General features: G+C 52.5%; 1 protein-coding gene across 1 annotated transcript; it reads right to left on the reverse strand.

The window, feature by feature from the left end:
- Positions 1 to 472: 472 nt before the first annotated feature.
- LOC144727957 (rho GTPase-activating protein 1-like) lies at positions 473 to 19,936 on the reverse strand. Its single transcript, XM_078607105.1, is given in 15 exon segments — positions 473 to 2,275; positions 2,731 to 2,834; positions 3,791 to 3,919; positions 4,457 to 4,534; positions 5,184 to 5,254; positions 6,138 to 6,248; positions 7,524 to 7,622; positions 7,852 to 7,938; positions 8,847 to 8,978; positions 10,361 to 10,448; positions 10,733 to 10,924; positions 11,429 to 11,670; positions 14,837 to 14,944; positions 19,742 to 19,818; positions 19,820 to 19,936. Coding segments are annotated over 15 exon segments (1,857 nt in total). The 5' UTR covers positions 19,922 to 19,936; the 3' UTR covers positions 473 to 2,038.
- Between the last annotated feature and the right edge of the window lie 253 nt (positions 19,937 to 20,189).

Below are 20,189 nucleotides of genomic sequence, written 5' to 3' on the forward strand. Positions count from 1 at the left end.
AGCCCACTTACAGGCTGCAGACACTGGGGGGTGAATCGCCCGGTCCTGGACCCCTGATCGCCCATCTCCCTACCGCCTCATTCCACATTCGCAAGGAGTGCGGCGGCGGGTCAACGTGGGTACTACCAAGGGGTAATAACACATCCCATGGGTTTCTACCTTCTGTGTGGTGTCAGGTTGACGCTGGTTTGTACCGACGTAATATTTTATTCCTTGTTTTTGTGGTTGTCCCCCCCCACACCTACGGTTAGCTACGCACGGTGAAAAAGAAGTTCCAACGTACGTACGTGAACATACATTCCAGGCGCTTGGGGTTTGGGTTTTTGTGTTAATCGGTTCAACTTGCGCAACGCGCCACGCAGCGTTCGCTCGCTCTTCGACGAGAGCGCGCGAAGGTGAATCTCTCGTCGCCCCCGTGGAGCTGGAGGAAACGCACGATAACAACTTTGAGAATGCACCACAAAATAACACCTTTTCAAAATCAACTTTTTTATATAGAGGAAGTGCTTTACAAATTAGAATTACAAATCTTTGTTTGTTGTGCGTGTGAACAATGCACGTACGGCGCTCCTTATTCTGGCACGACTCGACGATTAAACGCGACTGCGATACATCTTCAGGGAGCCAAACTACAGCACAACGGCGATAACGTTAACAAGAACAAACATTTGAAAAAGATATTCAACTTATGGTCTTTTATTTTTTTTAAAAAGTCTGTCAAATCCATCTTGCATGGTCCACTCCAACCACCTTCCCCTAAACCACAAGCTCCACTGCACAAACTTTTCACTTTTTCCACACCAACGACACGGATAAACCCGCTATACCAATCACAATCCAGTCTGTGGGCACCGATTGGCCTGCGCGCGATTCTCTGCTCGATATAAACGTCTTTGGGGGTCTATAGGCAAGTCTTTAAAAGCACCCTTTTAAACAAATTCACATCAGGCCACTGCATTTAATGTTTACCAATGGCACGCAAATTCCTCGGCGATTAAGGCGATGGGACGGAGATGCACGTACACACAGCTACCCGCGGAAGTGATTTAAGTCAAAACTGAAAATCGTGCAACAAAGACATTTATCAAAAGTGGGTCCCTCTCTGCATCTGACACCCCTTTGTTCCCGTTCCTTCAAAGCTGTGTGGTCAAGTCTCCAGGTCAGACATGAACAGGGTAATACAGCTCCTCCTGGGCTGTGTCCCAATGCTGACCCAACACAAACGTGTATTGCATTTACTCAGGAATGCTTTCAACTAAGAATTTGGAAAGTTTAAAGTTTTTCTCTCCAAAGATCCTGCGCTTGAGATGTCCATACCATTTTAGGGTTATGTTCTTGCATGCAGGGAAGGTGACGAGACTACCCAGAGAGAGAGCCCATACATGCAAGACACATTCCTCAAAGGCAATCCTTATCAGTGGCTGTGCCACATTGCCTTGGACGTGGGCATCTTCCATGTTGCCACAGTGCTCGTGATAAACTGGAGCACCACACGCATAATTGTTTAAATAAAAAAAGGCGCAAGGACAAGTTCCATGCAAGCTGTCTCAGCTGCGGCTTAAGGGAGGAATGCCTTGTGAATAGTGTGTACTGCAGCATGGCAGGTAAGGGGCTAAGCCTTTCAATCGACCTTTCGAGCAAGCGAATGTGGGGAAGCACTCGTTCCGATTTGTTTCGGTCGGAGCTCACTCTTGATAGCGCTCGCTCGCTCGCGACTGCCATGCACCACCACAGGGGCCTCTTCCCAAGGTGGAGCTACGATGAACGATGCATGTCGACATTTAACAGACAGGTTGCTGTCAATACAATTTTCCCAATGCGGTCGTCAAATTCAGCAACATTACCAAACATTTAGGCTCCTTAGCAAAAGTGTGCTTTTAATTGCGCACATTTGTGATATTTAGTGAGAAAATAGGGTAGGGGCGGGTTGGTAATTTTACACTTGGCTTTAATCATTACCTAGAAAGCAGAAAACAAGACGTGGTCGAAGAGAGACGAAACAACCAAGGGCACACGAAAGTGAGCGAGTCCACGGAGTTCACGGAGAGGCCGCGGGCGTCACAGCGGCGGCGGCGGCGGTGGGCGGCGGCGGCGGCGGCCGCACCGGGCGAGGGACCGCTTGGCCGTGGCTCTGCAGCAGGACGAGCGCAAAGTTGTTGACCGGCGCCATCGTGGCGAGGTTGAGCGACCGCTCGCGCTCCCACACCAGGTTGGGGCCGAACACGATGGCCAAGTTCTCCCCCGACATCTTGTTGACGCCGCTGTGCTGCTCCACCTGGCGCGTGACGAGGGTGGAGTGGAATGAGGGCACGGAGGAGAGCACGTGATGCGCGCGGGCGAGCGTGTTGCGGGGAATGGGTGCGTACGTAGGCGTGGCGACGAAGTGCTTTGGGATATTCGCGTGGAGGCGTGCCCCTCCGACACGAGCGTCGCGCACTTCCCGGATTTCCTTTCGTAACGCGTGCACGTGTTAAGACACGTGCGTTAAGAGTGGCGCAGCAGCGTGCGCACGCAGAGGTGTTCGATGAGAAATGTGCAGTGTCAAGCATAGGACGAAGCACGGAAACCAGCAGTTGAACGCACCCAAGTTTGCGCGCAAGTGTGGTGTCCAAATGCACTCGTGCGTGCGGAGTTAAAGTACGCTTGTGTGCGTCCAGGGTGAGTGTGTTGCCGTACGAACGTGAGTGCGCTACGCCGAGGTGTCTGGGTGCGCTACGCCTCGGGGCTCACCAGCTTCAGGAAGTCGAGCAGGTGATTGAGGACGGCACGGTTCTCCTCCGGGAGCTTCTTCACCATCTCCACGACGGCGGCTCCGCGCGCATCCTTCTGCAGGCCTGGGAGAGAGACCGCGAGACGACCACGACGGTGACGGCCACGACGGTGACGACCGCGACGGTGACGACCGCGAGGGTGACGACCGCGAGGGTGACGACCGCGAGGGTGACGACCGCGAGGGTGACGACCGCGAGGGTGACGACCGCGACGGTGACGACCGCGACGGTGACGACCGCGACGGTGACGACCGCGACGGTGACGACCGCGACGGTGACGACCGCGACGGTGACGACCGCGACGGTGACGACCGCGACGGTGACGACCGCGACGGTGACGACCGCGACGGTGACGACCGCGACGGTGACGACCGCGACGGTGACGACCGCGACGGTGACGACCGCGACGGTGACGACCGCGACGGTGACGACCGCGACGGTGACGACCGCGACGGTGACGACCGCGACGGTGACGACCGCGACGGTACTTCACATCGCCGAGCCCACTCACCTGCTGCTGGCCCGTCGACCCGCAGCGAGTCGCGGGACATGGAACACCGAGTGGATGGCAGACGCAAGGTTCACAGCAGCGATGTACGGGGACTCCTCGACTTACAAACGAGTTAGGTTCCAGAGGTCTGTTCGTAAGTCCCACTTTACTCCTGTTAATTCCAAACATGTACGTCATGTACACTAAACATGGGGAATGGCTTTCAAAGTTGTATAATCTCCTGTAGATGTTGATGCCACTAGTTCACCATGTTCTGCAGATGTAGATGCCACCACCGCCATCTATTGCGCGAGGCGGTTAAACTTACGACTCCCGGCCCGAACAGGCAACTGGACATTCGGGACAGGTTTGTTCGTATCTCTGAAAGATCGTAAGTCGAGTGTTCGTAAGTAGAGGAGTCCCTGCAATGGGTTGTGTTGGGGTCCGCAGGGGGCGCAGGGCACGAGTGAGGGAGAAGAGAGGCCTACGCACGGCGCGAAAGAAGTTCAAAGGGGAAGTCGGTCCATACCTTGAACGCTGATGATGTAGGGAAAGAGGCTGAAGGTGAGAAGGGGCTCCGGGAGCTCCCGCAGGAATGTTTTGAGGATGACCGCAGCCAGGTGCACGTCACCCAGGGCTTGGAAGTCCACCGGCTGTCCTGCTCGCACACACGAGCACAGCGCGGGGCACGTTTGTGCGTGCACATTGGGTGGGTGGGTGGGTTGGGGAAGGAGGCAGTGGGCTACATAACATTGGGCTACACCAACGGACGATGCTGCAGGGATACTCTGGAAGTTAGGCAGCAAGCGTGGCCTAATCTTAGCAGGTGACACACTGATCGGATGAGCAGACGCTGAGATTCTCCTTTGTTGGAGGAAACGTACGGAGCCAGTTGCATCGTGACAGCTTCTCCCCCACCTCAAACCCCCCCCCTACACCCCACAATCCAGCTGCAGGTAATTTCTCAAATTTGTGAAGTTTTTTTGTTAACACCAACGGGATGCAAAGCCTGCTCGTGAGTGATGACGTCACGTGAGATCAAACTTCCACGAGACGCGCGCTTTGGTCACCGGTTGTCGGAGCCTTCAAATTCGTTGGCCGCGTCAATGTGTCACGTGAATGTGTCACGTCAATGTGTCACGTCAATGTGTCACGTCAATGTGTCACGTGACCGCGAGGGGGCCGTGCGTCGTACCGCGGTTGTAGCGCTCTTGCGTTTCCCTGAGCGCCTGCGTACTTGCAGAACGCCGGAAGATCCCTTCCGTCTGCAGGCCTGCACGCAACGACGTCGCAAGTCGCAACAGCATCACAACACCATCCCCTTGACGTGCGATGCGAAACATTTAGAATCCACGTGCATTCGGAGTATTTGGCTGCTGTAGATTTCCACACGATGATAAGCATCTTCTCTTTGGGCTATGATTTGTGGTCAGGTCGCTTCTGGAAAAGATGTATATAGCTCAGTGGACCTTACCTGGAAAATAGTATCTAGGACTAATTAAGACGGTATATCAAGACAACACCGTGGTGAAATCCGGCACAAGATCGCCACACAGTGCGAGTATTTCTTGAACTTATTTCGCACCGTAGGTAGCCAACCGTGCTAATCGGAGGTATGGGGAAACGACAAACTAAACAGTTCTAAAGAAATTAGTTTTCAATCTACATTTAAGAGTGCATAGCTCCAGTGGCTTCCCAATAACAGAAGAGTGTTCCAGACGGCCGCAGAAGCGCATCTGAAAACACGCGATGCGGTGACCACCGACTTTCTTCAATGGCTTAGCCAAAACCCGCTGCTTGCGAGGATGACCGGAGTTCGCATGGTGATGGCACCCAAATTAAGAGGGCCGAGGGTTTGAGTAAAGGTCACAACTTGGGAGGATGGGAATCACGCAAGAGGCACCGTATTGGTGAACACGCACCGTGCTCTTTGAGGTACGCCACCGTATCCCTCACCACCAGGGGGATGAGCTGCCCACTATTCTCGGCCAGCCTGCACACAGCAGGCACAAGGGTGGCACGTATGAACACGCAAGTATGAATAGAGGAACACGCACAAGAATATCACGTGCAAGGAGGTCCGTGTGTGCTCACACGTGTACACACAAGCAAGGAAGTGTGCACGCAGGTAACGCACAAGCCATGTTTAAGAGGTTTGTTTTGCTGTTTTGTTGGGGGGTTTTCAACGTGCCTGTCATTAATAATTTTGGCAGGGCCACAAATCCGACTATGAAGCAGTTGTGTTGACTGCACAAGCACAAAAAAAAATACATTCTGGTCAATAAAATTGTCCTGAAAGTAAAAAAAAACTACAATAGACAACGCTGCAGGTAAAGGGCACCTCTCTGCATATCCTCCAGATGTTTGTGTTTTTTCCCTCTCCCAATGATGCTGCGTGCAACTTGGAAGGCAAGAATCGGCCACTGCATGGGCTGAGTGACAAAGAGCGGTCTACTTTATGCAGAGCCATGAGCTCGGGCGTCATTTGTTGGCAGAGGCCTTGTAAAAGAAAATCCACAAGTACAAATGAGACATTGTCTTACGGAACAAGCTTGACAAGCGATGGACTCGCTGACTACCGACTAATGAGATATCAAGCCGACAATTGGATAATGTGATAAGGCCACCGAGCTAAGCTTCGGCTTTTCACCAGGGGTCAGAGGATCTCACAATATCCCCGTTACTTATCGTTCAGATGACTCATTTATCACTCGCCGAAGCAAGGGCACCGCACCGCAGGTAATTAACACTGTCCTTGAAACACTTTATGGAGAGAACTGTAAGTAAGTGTTTTCGTATCCTTGACCCCGGAGACCACAAATCAACGAGGAAGCAGAGTGGTTTCCATCGCTAAAACGGCAACGTATTGCGTGTACCTCTTCAGGCCAACTCCAAACTGCTGTGTGGCCGGAATGTCAGCGGCGACGCTCGCCTGGGCGGCTGTGGGAGCCATCACCTTTGACCTCTTGTTTTTCTCTTCATCAAACCTGGTCGCAGCATGCCGACACACACACAAAGATCCCCCTTGTAGCCTTAACAGTGTTGTTAGCGAGCACCTATGAAGGCTGGAAGGGTACATGAGGGGGTGGGTGGCCAGCACCGCGCCCAACCGCCTTTGTCTCCCTAGTGGCAATGTTTACACACCGCACCAGGTATTAATTTGAGGCTGAGTCGACCTAGGGGAGACCCAGGACCGGTTCAAATAATCGTCAATGGTGTTGGACCGTGAACGGGAATCGGGTTTATAGCGCAGCGCGCTAACCGCTACACTGCCGCTCCCCCCGCACACACACACAGATCACGGTGAAACCCCCCACGCTGGCGCCATCTGCTGCGAGGTCGGGCCGCAGGGCCTGGTGCACGAGAGATGCTGGCAGAGCCAATCGCACTCACTCCACGAGCTGCATTTTTCTTTCCCTGGCGCTGATGTTGAGCCAACGAATCGTGAACTAAAATTCAGGTTTGAGCCCGGGAGAGGGCTCGCTCAAGGAAGTGGCCTCTCGCGTTGCGTGCGGAGCTAGCAACTTGTAATCTGGGTCCCTGTGATCGTAGCCTAGCGTGCTGGGCATCGCAAGCCACACTATAGAACACACGTGTACAGCACGCGCACCTGCAAAGGGAAGTATGGTCATATGAACATCTTTACTGTTAAGGTGACCGACGCGCAAAGGTGGCCGGCGGCCTGCAGAGGCTGGCGCTGTACCATTGCTCTTGTTCGCAGGAGGTCATGGGACCGACTGAGATGACCGGCAGATGCAACATACACACACACACACATTCATGCAACATACACACACACATTCATGCAACATGCACACACACACACACATTCATGCAACATACACACACATTCATGCAACATACACACACACACACATTCATGCAACATGCACACACACATTCATGCAACATGCACACACACACACACATTCATGCAACATACACACACATTCATGCAACATGCACACACACACACATACATGCAACGTGCTCAGTAATAACGCCCACTCCCTTTCTTTGGGATCTACTGGTGCTGCTCTGTACTTGGTGGACACCTGCGTTGGCATTTCGTTGAATGTTATGACTGGAAAACCCTAAAATAAAGTTATTAACAAGTGGCACGTGGCACTACTCTCTCTCGACATACACGGGAGTCCAGAATTTAGTGAAAAGCACCTCGCGCTGCAGCTAAAGATGCTACCTGCTCAACAGTTGCAAAAAGTGGTGGAGGCGCCGGGTGGACCATCGACGTGACGACTGACCTCACAACTTCCGGTGGGATGATGAGCATGGGGTCCTTCATCTGCAGGTGCAGCTCGCTCAGGTAGTTGAAGTACATCACCTTGCGGCCAAACTTGTAGCTGTCGGGTAGACAGGCGGCGAGCACAACGCACGAATGACGCGCGAACGACAGACTGCACGCGCGCTGATCGCGCAAGGCAACGCGCCCGGAGCTAACGCGCACACGCACACACACCGCACGCACCGCTCAACTTGCGCCTCCAACGCACGCACGTACGTTAGACTTCTTTCGCACCGTGCTAATCGGAGGTGCGACAACGAAGATAGGGAAAGAAACCGCCTCTCCACCTGATGAAGGGCTTCAGGAAGCTCCACAGCACACGGATGAAGTTGGTGGGATGCACAACGTAGAGCGCCTTGAGGTTCTTCTTGTACCTGGGGGGTGAGCGGAGAGGGTGGCGTCACGACCACGTGCTGCGCGCATCGCCAACTACCTGTCGCTGTGGTGGCAAAGAGTCATTTTTTTTATACCGATTCGATGAAACGTACCGAACGGTAGAATTCAACGAAACATACAAATGTATATGAAAGATAACCCGGTGCGTAAAGAATATCGAAATGCAAGAGCAACAGATTAAAAGAAGTCTATCGATATTGACGAGCAGAAGCCAGTCCCCGTGCGTGTAGAGCAAGTATCAGGAGTAAATAAAAGACCCAACAAAACTTAATACCGACATAATAAATGGCACTCGATGCAAATGGACGGAAACACGTTCAAGCGGTTTTCTTATATTTCCAGTGCCTTCCTGTCAGCTTAATCTGCACTGAAAAAGACAAGGAGCCGTTGAGTTCTTTGCCATCTAAAGCCTCTGTCAATTGATTTGTATTTTCACCACAGCACCTGTCCAAGCAGAAGACATTCCTTCCCCATGCGCACGAGCACGCATTCTTCCCCGTGCGTGTTGCTACATGCGAGCATCCGTCTGCTATTCATGCGCCATGCGTTTGCCATGCGTGTGCGCAAGTTCGTGGGGAGCGGCGGTGTCGCGCTATGAGCCCAGCAACCCAAGTTCGATTCCCGCTCGCGACCACCACCAGTGACGATTATCTAAACCAGTTCTGGGCCTCCACTAGGCCAAATGTGCCTCAAATGAGTACCTGGCATGGTACATAAACAGCACTGTTTATGTACAGAGGTGGCCGGCATGGTGCAGGCCACGACCCCCTTGGGGTGCCATGCCAGCCTGCGCAGGTACAGCTCGCTAACAGCACTTGCCCCCGACTGTTGAGGCTACACGGGGGTGGGTGGGGGGGGGTATCTTGGTCCGTGTGCGCGTTCGTACTTGCGGTCAAACTCTCGGTAGGCATTGAGCAGCCACTGGAAAGACGGCTTGTTCTCGCTGGTCAGGCCGTAGTGGAAATAGATGAGGGTGTAGTCACTCTCCACGTACTGATCCAGCGTGTACCGCAGGTATCTGCGCACAAACCACGGACGTGCATGCATACACACACACACGGGCACGCACACACACACACACAACAGCAAAGGCAACAGTTGGCCTACAAAGAGAGCGGCAGCAACAAGTGGCTGTGGTGCAGCACGGCAGGGGCCCTTCTCACCCTGAATGTTCCGAACGTCGCCATCGACGGCAAACTGACCGCACGCCAATGAAGTTGTATCGGTAGTTCAACATTAAAGTGGCCATTTCACTAGGAGGCTGCTACTGCTGCGGTGTGGTGTTAACTTGGTGTGGGTCTGGGACTGTTTTGGTGTTGCTTTTGCTGCCTTGACCAAGCTGGATAAATCGGACTTATATGAGTAATATGTTTATAATTTATCTATAATTGGTGACATTTCCTCTATACTTTCGCACTCCTATCGTGTTTGTTTTATCGTTTGCCATTGTTGTAACTTGCTGACCGCGCCCACGCTGGACATGTGTGAAATTAAAAAAAGCTTCGTAGCTCATCGGATTCCTCCTCCTGCAGCCGCCTAAATAAAGATTCTGATTTGAAGAGGCGCGAGCTGGTGGACGGTGCCCGTGAGCGCACAAGCGACTCCCGTACTTGTCTGCGGTACGGAGCGCAGGAATCCGTCCGCTTGGCGACGGCCACACTGCCTGCCGGCCATCGGATTTTTCGCAGCGATGTAACGTTTCGTCGTGCATACGACAACATCGATGTTTCATGGACAAATAAATAAAAAATCTCTTCAGCCCTTCCGACATCCAGTTAACCTGGCCCTTCAGATTAAACCACACGGCAGTGATTTGTTGTTGTTGTTCTTACATTGTAAATATTTACCAATTTGTAGCTACAAATAAATAGCTGCATTAAACGATAATTACACGAAGGCAATTCAAATATTAAATTTTCTCAGATATTAAATTTTCTCATATATTTAATAATTTAGAGAATTTGCGGAGATTCCCCCCATAACCGGAAAACGCTTTCCCCACCAATTCGTGGGGCTCCACGAGACTTTAACGAGAAACACTCGGAGTGGCGTGGGGCCCGCACTGAGGAGGAGTTGCGGACAGAAGGGATTCAAGTTACACAAGTTCCACGATATGCACACATTTTCAATGGCAGTTTTGCAGTTAAATGGGTCGGCTTTTTTTTTACAAGAACCCCTTTCAAACGTAACAGCGCCAAAGAATTATGAACCTGAATTTCTTGATTCATTGAATTGGAATTTTACAAACCGGTTCGGTTATCCGGGAATGAAACGCGATACAACCCGTGCACGTGCGGACGGTCACACGTGAAAGCATACGCGACGCCTACGATCGCAATACACCACGCACTCAACCCGTGCAGGTGAGCCATGCAGTCACAACCGCTCACGGCTACCCACTCTAGCAGCTTGTGGTGGTTGAGCTGGTGTGTCGGTGGCATCCGGCAGCAGCTGAAGATGATCACTTTTCGCCCAAGGTTGTCTTCACCTGTGCATGCAACACAAACACAATGCGTTTACATGCAAACCACACCCACACGGGCGCAATGGCCAGAGGGCTGAGCACCAGGCCAATCCTTTTCAAGTGAGGGCCTGGACAGGCGAGGGCCTGGGCAGGTGCAAGCGTTGAGCTGCTGCTCGAAGGTGGAGGGCGGTGCTTGGATGCTGCTGCGTGTGTGCAGCAGTGGGGGGAGAGAGTCCCAGGTGCGTGTGCGTGCCAGCGTGTGCGTGCCAGCGTGTGTGTGCGTCAAGGCGTGCTGCGTGCACACGTACCTACTACCTCCACGATGCCGTGGCGGGCCACGTCGTAGTAAGGGTGTTGGGGGTCCAACTGGGGTCGCGCTCCTGGCACAGGCGAGGTGGCCTTCTCCGCTGCTGGGCGCTCAGGGGGTGGCCTGGTTGGGACCGGCGGGGACGGGTGGCCTCCCTGCAGTTGCTTTTGCTCGTTCTCGTCCCTCTCCAGCTCTGCAAAGGAAGCGGCGCGGGAGGATGAGGGCCACTGCTCTCCAACTAAGAATCGTTACATGACAGCACCTTGTTTCTTTCAAAAAGCTGTGACGTCTTTGTGTAGGTTTCTTCACAAACGCAAATCAATAGCAAGTCACAGTGGTGAGATGTTAACTACCTCGCCTGGTATACAGGAGGTCGTGGGTTCGATCCCAACCCCCAACACCTGTATATTTGGAGTTTGCGTGTCTCTCTCCCCAAGGTCGCGTAGATATTTCTCCGGCTCCTCCGCTTTTTCCCTCCACATTTAGAATTATCATCACGTGTTTTTAGAGTGTTTGGCTGCTATACATTTGCACGTGACGATAAGCCACTTCGTTGAGCTATCATTTGCGGCCAGGTCACCTCTGAAAAATAAGCTAATGGCTCAGTGGGCCATACCTGGTTAACAAAAAAATAGTTCAGTTTCTAAAATAAAATAGTTTTTTTTATGGACGTTAACCCAAGCAAAGGAACACCCACCTTGTGCAGCTATCGCCTCAAACTCCTGCTCGGCTTTGCGCTCTTCAGAGGTCAAACTCAGCGCTTCAAAGCCACCGGCGTGCCCATCCTCACTGGCCAGGAAGGCCGATGGGCGTGAAGATGCCTGCCTGCCATTGGCCGGCTGAGCCGGCTGTGCAGCGCTGTCTCCAAAGTCGATGAGTTGGCCGTCGCCTGCTGCCATCGTGACTGCGGGGAGAAGGGGTAACGGGGCGGGGAGAGACCTGCGGGGAGAGCACATGGATACACTTACATGTATTTATTTACTTTACCAGGTAAGGCCCACTGAGCTATGGAGCTCTTTTTCAGAAGCGACCTGGCCATCACAAACGATAGCTCAACGAAGTGGCTTGTCATCACGTGGAAGCCACAGCAGCCAAATACTCTAAACGCGTGTCGTTCATTCTAAATGTGGAGGGGAAAACCGGAGAAAAATCCGCGCGACGCTGGGGAGAGAGAACACGCAAACTACAAATATACAGCAGGCGTAAAGGGTCGGGATCGAACTCACGACGTCCTTTATACCAGGCGAGGTAGTTAACATCACACCACCGTGGCGCCCCTACAAACCTCGTCCATGAATAAGCAAGGCTGTAAGAACTTGGGTGAAGAGAGATACGAGGGAAATCCCAAGCCAAGCGGTGTGAGGAGACAAGCACAAGCCGAAGTGTTGTCAGCTGCAGTGCGACGGTGGTGGTGGTTTGAACACAGCGGTGGATGAGATTGAACCGTCGCGTCTGGCAGACCGAGGCATCGACGTGGGCAGAGGAACGAATGAGTGACGGTTGACGAGAAATCACGCAGCGAGGTGAAGAGAAATGCTCCAGCAGAAAATCGCATCACTTCGGGGCATGGTTCGAGATGAGACATTCGGGAACGGTATTGTTTCGACGTCTCTCCAACGGAGCTCTCGCACCAAAGCGCAAGACGACATTCCGCCAAGCTCAGCAGGCCCCAGTCGAGAGCGGTCTGCCATTGTTATTATTATTACTGTAGCTTGAAATGCGATGTTTCTCGGGGAAACTATTTTAGCATTTGCGTTTTTACGCCTTATTTGCAATGTACTTTAATCGTAATTCTCACTTTATAATAATGCTTGTTTTTGGGTTAGATCACTTAAATATAAATATGTCGTTAAACCCGCCACCACCCGACACAGCCAATTAGTAAGGTTTAGTGTCATGGAAAACAGAACGTGGCCAATTCGTCACTAGTACAGCACACCGGTGTGTTAGAGAGCAAATCCACATTTACAATCCGAGTACGACGTTGCCCCAGTAACTACAACCAGCATCATCAGGCTGTCAGCCAGATTGGTGGTGGCGGGTTTAACGACACATTTATATTTACGCGAACTAACCCAAAATAAAACTATATTATGGCGTAATCCTCACTTTAGTTACATATTTAAAAGATGAATTTGTAATAGACTCGACATCATGTGATTTGTTGCCATTGTTTTTCACTTCGTTAAGTACTTATTTGTATCTCTATTGTTCTTGCGACCTGAGCCGATGCTTCTGTTGATGAAACCCAATCCAAGAGCTTCTTTGCGCTCAACATAAACGATGTGAAACTAACGTACAGTATGTGAAACGAACACATTCCTGCGGAGGGAGCTGGTAGTAACGTTGGGTTGCTCGGTCAATGGCCAGGGTCAACGGCGGCGTGGTGTATTCCACAAATATGTCCGACTGTGAGGGCGGGCACAAGCCGGCGTGAGTAGGTTAAACGTTGAGTTTTATAAGGGCACCATGGGGTGACCAGCCCCTCCCCACCCACCCAGCCCCACCCCTCCCACCCTCCCCACCCAGCCCCTCCCCACCCAGCCCCTCCCTTCCCACCCTCCCCTCTCCACCCAGCCCCACCCCTCCCATTTTTGGATGCACGATTGATGGATACAATAATCCCCTGTGGGCTGGTGGAACCAGGAGGTTCCTACCAGTAAAACTTTATCCGTCAGCTGGGCAAGGCTACATCGAGTGAAAAGGCCACTGTTTATATTTCCACTAGCAATGAGTGAGCAGGCAGAGAGCACGATTCGTGCTCTACTTGCCTGCTGCTGCTACTGCTGCCGCCCTGTCCACGCGTGGCCGCTCAGACTCTCACCGAGGCTCTCGGTCGTGCCGCGTAAAATGATGTGACGCAGGGAAAATTTACCCAACGAATGCCAAGATATTAACTACCGTGATCATTGCCCATCGTCATCATCTCTGCCTTTAGCAAATAATTACCTCACTCTTATTTCATCACGCGTAACACTGTAACCTATCCCCCCTATGTGCACAACTAGTGCTCATATTTCCGGGCTAACCAGTGATAAGTGTGGCTCAGCAGAAGCCTGTCCAACCAGATGTACATTATTTTGCATACTACCTGTCCCGTACGGCTCTGTACGGGTAACAAAAACAAAACTATTACTCACACGAATTTTTGTTGCAACAGTAAAATAACGTGGAATGCACTCGCAAAAACGACATGTTGTGGTAGAAGTTGGCTAACACACAGACTTGGGCATTGCCGTACACATGTTTTGTTTTTGCTGCCAGGGCTGTTAGCGGGCAACTATTTAGGTCGCTATTGTACGCACAGGGCTGCTGTGGATATGTATGTTGAACTTCTTTCGCACCGTACGTAGCACGACATCTGGCCGCCTTTGTCTCAGCAGTGCTGATGTTTTCACATTGCCCCAGATTATCATTTCATGTCGTGTCAATGTAGGGGAGCCCCAGGTTAAGATTCCACACCTGTCAACCCCTTACCAGTGCCCGACCTTATTACACACCAACGCAGACCTGGTTGGTCACCCCGTGCCCCTTATACATCTCAACGTTCTTCCTACAAAGTCCCATCACAAGGGAGAAACACAAATAGACGAAAAAAAATGTGCCCGTATTGAAACGGCTGTACGCCGTATGGACCCCGCACAAGAACACGGGTAAACCATATGGGTTGACCGGTATAAACGCTCCAGTTTAGCGGTGGTGAATGGGCTACAACTTGTGGTTGTTACACGTGTACACAAAGACACAGCTCCACCATACAGCCTTAACAGACTGTTGAAGCAACTGCTGTTAGCAAACAGCGGCGTGGCACACGAGGAGGTAGGGAGCCAGCACCACGCCCGGCCGCTTTGTCTCCCGAGTGGCGGCGATGTTGACACGCCGCACCAGGTATCCGTGTGAGGCAGAGTCAACGAGGCGAGACTCAGGACCCGTTCCAGTCGTCGTCACTGGTGTGGGCGCCGTGAGCGGGGTTCAAACTCGGGTCACCGGGTTCGTAGCGCCGCGCACGCGGACTTCTACGCTGCTGCTGCTGCCGTTCGCCACAAAGTGGCGGCGACGTCACCACGGCGCCTGTGCCAGGCCAGGTGCACGTTGAGGCCGTCACCTGAAGTGTCGAAGGCTCGCCGACAGGCAGTCACGGGACAGACCCAGAAGGTGCCGTGGCTTGGCCGACTCGAGATGGCTGGCAGATGCACGCCAGCTGTGCCCCCTGCTGTGCCAAGGTGCATGCACACACCTTCGAGGCACGTGCTAGGTGGGTTCCGAACGCACTGTGCACACACACACAGCTCCGTTCCAAAGAGCAATAGCGATCCGCTGCGGGCGTACTTCCCCGACAGCTGTAGAGGAGCTTGGCAAACGAATCGCGGGTTACCTCATTACGCACGGGTGACGGGCAGACGCGTAAACGGTCCCACACAGACATTGACGTCGGTCACTTGCACGCGCGAGTCTGGGAAAGGACCGAGGCAAGTGCGGCGCTGGGGGGGGGGGGGGAGCAAGTTGCAAGCGACCGGTTCGCCCAGCCGGCAATGCCTACGGCTCAGCAGCGTATTCGCGCTGCGACGCACAATGGGGCCCTTTCGGTTGGGCCCTAAGGAAACAAGGAACTTGTCGCTTGCCCTCGGCGGTGGGTGTTAAAGTCTGACCTCAGCTGGCAAGTGTCATCAGGTAATGGCACTCGTGCCAAGTATGTGGGGGGAGGAGGGGGTGGTGGGTCTTGTGGAAATTGGCCAATTATAGTTGCAGAAAAACTGCTCTCGGTGAATGCGGATGTTGTGCTCAGGGGCCCAGAATGTGGGACAACTTGACCCAAGAAGCTTGACTCACCGCATCACAACGCGGCATAAGCATTCGCTAATTAAGCTGCGCTTGACTGATGACTTACTCTCCAACACACCGTTTTGTTTACGTGACAACCCTTACTGGCTGTGTCGGGTGGTGGAGGATTACGACACATTCATACTTGCGCGGTCAAACCAAACAAGCTTTATCATGATGGTTCATCGTCAGCCACGATCAGTCCACTGCTGGATGAAGGCCTAGCGAAGAACGTCACCGTGAGGCGTAGGATCCGCATCGTAACATTCCGCCTGGCACGTGAAAACGAGCCGATCTCGCCGCTCCATCTCTGCAGGGGACATCCCCACGGACGCATTCCATCCTTTGCCTGTCACTCCTCCTCCCCTCTCGCCCACCGTCCACCTCCGCAGCGTCTCGCAACGCATCTTGCACAAGGCCACTTTTAGTTGCGGCCAGATTATTTCTGCAACGTGTGTGCGTGTGTGTTCTACAGTTCCTCATTTCAATAATAATAATTTACATTTATTTGCAAGGAGCCTTACACGAAAGGTCTCAAGGTGCCTTGTAAAATCTGGGTCAAGGGAAGGCTGAGAGAGGAGAGGTACATCGAATAGACGGACTTAGGAGGAGGGTGGTGTGTTATTAGACGCGACTTTAAAGTGTCCACATTGTCGGTTAAACGAATTTCCAACGCTAGGAAATGTTGTGTCTCAGTGTAAACCCACGCACTTTTAAAGCCTCTAAGTTATCTCCTTCATAGCGGTCGCCCACGTTTCTTAGCCAGGTCATAGCAAGAAACATGTAATGATTCATACCGACTTCATAGGGTAGTACATCTTCATCATTTCGATCCCGGGCTAATATTTCTCTTGACATTTTTTCAAAAAGCGAATCTTGAATCCGGCCTCAGCTTTCTTCATCAGGTTATTCAGCGCGTGAAGAATCTGAATGTGTGTGCTTATACTGGAGGAATCCGATGAGTTGTCAAGCTCTTTTCCACAGCTGTCCAAAGTTTCACAGATGTCCGCTATAGGCAATTATGTGAAATGTGAACACGTGTTGACAATGGCAGTTACCCTATACACAACTATACTCCACTGGGTGTGGTGGGTTGGTTGTTTGTGGCGGATACGAGATGTTAGATATTCAGATAAATAACATAATTTATTTATCGCAGCAGGAAGTGCGGCAATAAGCTGTTTCGGCTCAATTTCACGGCTATTCTGGGACGGTGCAGATGTTGGACGGTGCAGATCTTAGTCCACAATCATGGTTACATTTGGTCGCGATGCAAACAGGAGGCATCGGCACATGCTGCACATGTTACGGGCACTGCAGAGGGAACCGGGTCTAAAACGTTACGAAGCGTACAAAGCTTGCTCACATTATACTGGTAGGAACCTCCTGGTTACACCAGCCCACAGGGGATTATTGTGTCCGTCCGTCCTGCAGGGAGGGGCTGGGTGGGGAGGGTGGGGAGGGGCTGGGTGGAGCTGGTTGGGGGTGGGAGGGCTGGGTGGGGAGGGGCTGGTCACCCCGTGGTGCCCTTATAAAACTCAACGTTTAACCTACTCACGCCGGCTTGTGCCCGCCCTCACAGTCGGGCAAATTTGCGGAATACACCACGCCGCCGTTGACCCTGGCCATTGACCGAGCAACCCAACGTTCCTACCAGCTCCCTCCGCAGCAGGAATATTTATGTTAAGAGCAAAACCAATGGGGGAGGGGGGGGATGTCATGTAACAAGAAACACTGCACAAGGTGTTGGTCCAGATGTATTGTGACTCCACAATTAATTGACCCCCCCTAACATATTTTTTTCCTTCGCATAGTAATGTCTGTCTTCACACCCATTGGGATACAAACATTATTACATTTTAGACCATTAAATGGGGGGGCATAAGCCATCTGGACCACCCTGTACAGTTATATTGTGACATGCGACATCCAAAAATCCAACATGGTTAATGTTTTCTCGATTCTTATTTACGAATTCGTTCCTCGAATACCGCTCGTTTTTTTCAGACAACATCCCGATGCTGCTGTGAATAGCGTTGGGCCAAAGTTGTCACCTTGCTCAACGCCCCTTGCAATCTCTCCATCTGCAGCTTGGTGCAGAATTATCTTCCTTTCATCTGAGTGGCGGCGATGTTCCACTTCGCGTGGGGTTTCATTCCGACTCATAATTGATTTTTGAGTCGTGTGCGTAAAATGCCAACAACGTGTCATGCTATGTTTGACTGCTTTAATTATTTATCTATACTGTAAGAGTATGATTACGTAGTCCTTGCTTTGAGAACGCTTGGAATGACTTGGGATAAGTAGAATGTGTGTGTCATGATTAATATATTATGTGTTTGTTGTGGTAACCTTCTTACTGGACATCTGTAAAAAAATATCTTTAGAGCTCATCGGATTCGTCCGGTTAAACTACAGATCCTGATTCCGAGTGGGAGGTCGACGGTAGAGAAACCTTTGCACAAACACCGCTCGTCCCCCTTGACCGGTTGGCCTCCACTGACTTTGTTTGACTGTTGTCGTGATGACGTTCAGTGGCTGTGGGACAGGCACAATGTGGCGTTGCGTTGTCTTTAAATTCCACCGTAACAAAGAAACAACCCCACACACACCTCGTTTCTGATGTTTGTCACAAACCGCCGTCACTGCTCGTCTGTGTGTGTGTCAGTGTGTGTGTGTCAGTGTGTGTGTGTATCAGTGTGTCACTGTGTGTGTGTCACTGTGTGTGTGTGTCAGTGTGTGTGTGTCAGTGTGTGTCAGTGTGTGTGTCAGTGTGTGTCAGTGTGTGTGTGTATCAGTGTGTCAGTGTGTGTGTCAGTGTGTGTGTGTCAGTGTGTGTGTGTGTCAGTGTGTGTGTGTATCAGTGTGTCAGTGTGTGTGTGTGTCAGTGTGTGTATGTCAGTGTGTGTGTCACTGTGTGTGTCACTGTGTGTGTGTGTCAGTGTGTGTGTGTCACTGTGTGTGTGTGTCACTGTGTGTGTGTGTCACTGTGTGTGGGGGGAGCGGTGGTGTAGTGTTAGCGCTACGTTGCGCTACGAACCCGGCGACACGAATTCGATTCCCGCTCACGGCCAACACCACCAGTGACGATGATCTGAACCGGTCCTGGGCCTCCCCTAGGTCGACTCAGCCTCAAATGAGTACCTAGGGCGGTGTGTAAACATCGCCACTGGGGAGACAAAGGCGGCCGGGCGTGGTGTTGGCCACCCACCCCCCCGTGTGCCACAGTGCCGACCTTCACAGCTGCTGCTCGCTAACAGCACTTGCCCCAGCAGTCTGTTACAGGCTACACGGGGGATCTTTGCCTTTGTTTCCCCCCAAGGCCAAACATTCCAGAGCCAAACGCAGCAGCAGCACCACGGACTGATAGAATCAAGTTCCTGTCGGCAGTGTTGTGACACTAGGTACCCCCCCCTTGCCCCCCACAGCTTTGAGACGAACTTTGTAGAGTTTCCACCGAGGGCGAGGTGTTGTTGTTGGTGTTGTTGTTGGTGTTGTTGTTGGTGGTGTTGTTGGTGTTGTTGTTGGTGGTGGTGTTGTTGTTGTCGGTGTTGTTGGTGTTGTTGTTGGTGGTGGTGTTGTTGGTGTTGTTGGTGTTGTTGTTGGTGTGGTTGGTGTTGTTGTTGGTGTTGTTGGTGTTGTTGTTGGTGGTGTTGTTGTTGTTGGTGGTGTTGTTGGTGTTGTTGGTGTTGTTGTTGGTGCCCGGCCGCCTTTGTCTCCCCTGTAGCGATGTTTACACACCGCACCAGGTCCTCATTTGAGGCTGAGTCGACCTAGGGGAGGAGCCCCAGGACCGGTCCAGATAATCGTCACTGGTGTTGGCCGTGTACAGGGAATCGAACTCGGGTCGTGTACTGTGGATACAGTATACACTGTATGTACTGTCTACACTGTGTGTACTGTGTGTACTGTCTACACTGTGTGTACTGTGTGTACTGTCTACACTGTGTGTACTGTGTGTACTGTCTACACTGTGTGTACTGTGTACACTGTGTGTACTGTGTACACTGTGTGTACAGTGTGTACAGTGTGTACTGCGTGTTGTGTGTTCTGTCAGTGACCGCGTCAGGCCGCGGCCTCGCCCCGACTCCTCCGCCCGGAAACCCGCTCGCTGTCCACCCACTACGCACAGACTACGCACACACGGCAACACTCGGGGGTGGGGGGGGCTGGTGGTGGTGGGGGGTACCTGGCAGAGGCCGCGGAGGAAGCCTGAGGGAGCCCTGCGAGCCGTGAGGATCCCTGGGGCCCCTGCACGAGGGGGTGGAGCTGTAACGTCGGGGACTCGTGGGTGCGAGAAGCCTCGGGCCGGGCTGAGGCCGCGCGCGCGATCACAGCTCGGAGTGGGGGCGTCGAGGGGGCGGGGCATCGCGGCCCCCACCCCTTCGCTCGCTCCCCATTGGTGCGAATTGGAGCGAGGCCCGCGAGGCGACGCTTTCAATTGGTGGGTGGGTCTCGCGAGGCCCCGCCTCATTGTACGTAGCTCCACCCCTACCTATATATACCCCGCCCCCCGCCACCACCACCCCCCCTCTCTCTCCGTGTGTTTGTCAACCGAGGGGTCCTCCTGGTGGCCACGTGCACGAGTTGGTGGCTACATTGACAGCCACCGCAGTGCGAGACTAATCAGAAATGTT

Source organism: Lampetra planeri, chromosome 27, assembly GCF_965212315.1.
Source record: "Lampetra planeri chromosome 27, kcLamPlan1.2.h2, whole genome shotgun sequence".
Lineage (NCBI taxonomy): Eukaryota > Metazoa > Chordata > Hyperoartia > Petromyzontiformes > Petromyzontidae > Lampetra > Lampetra planeri.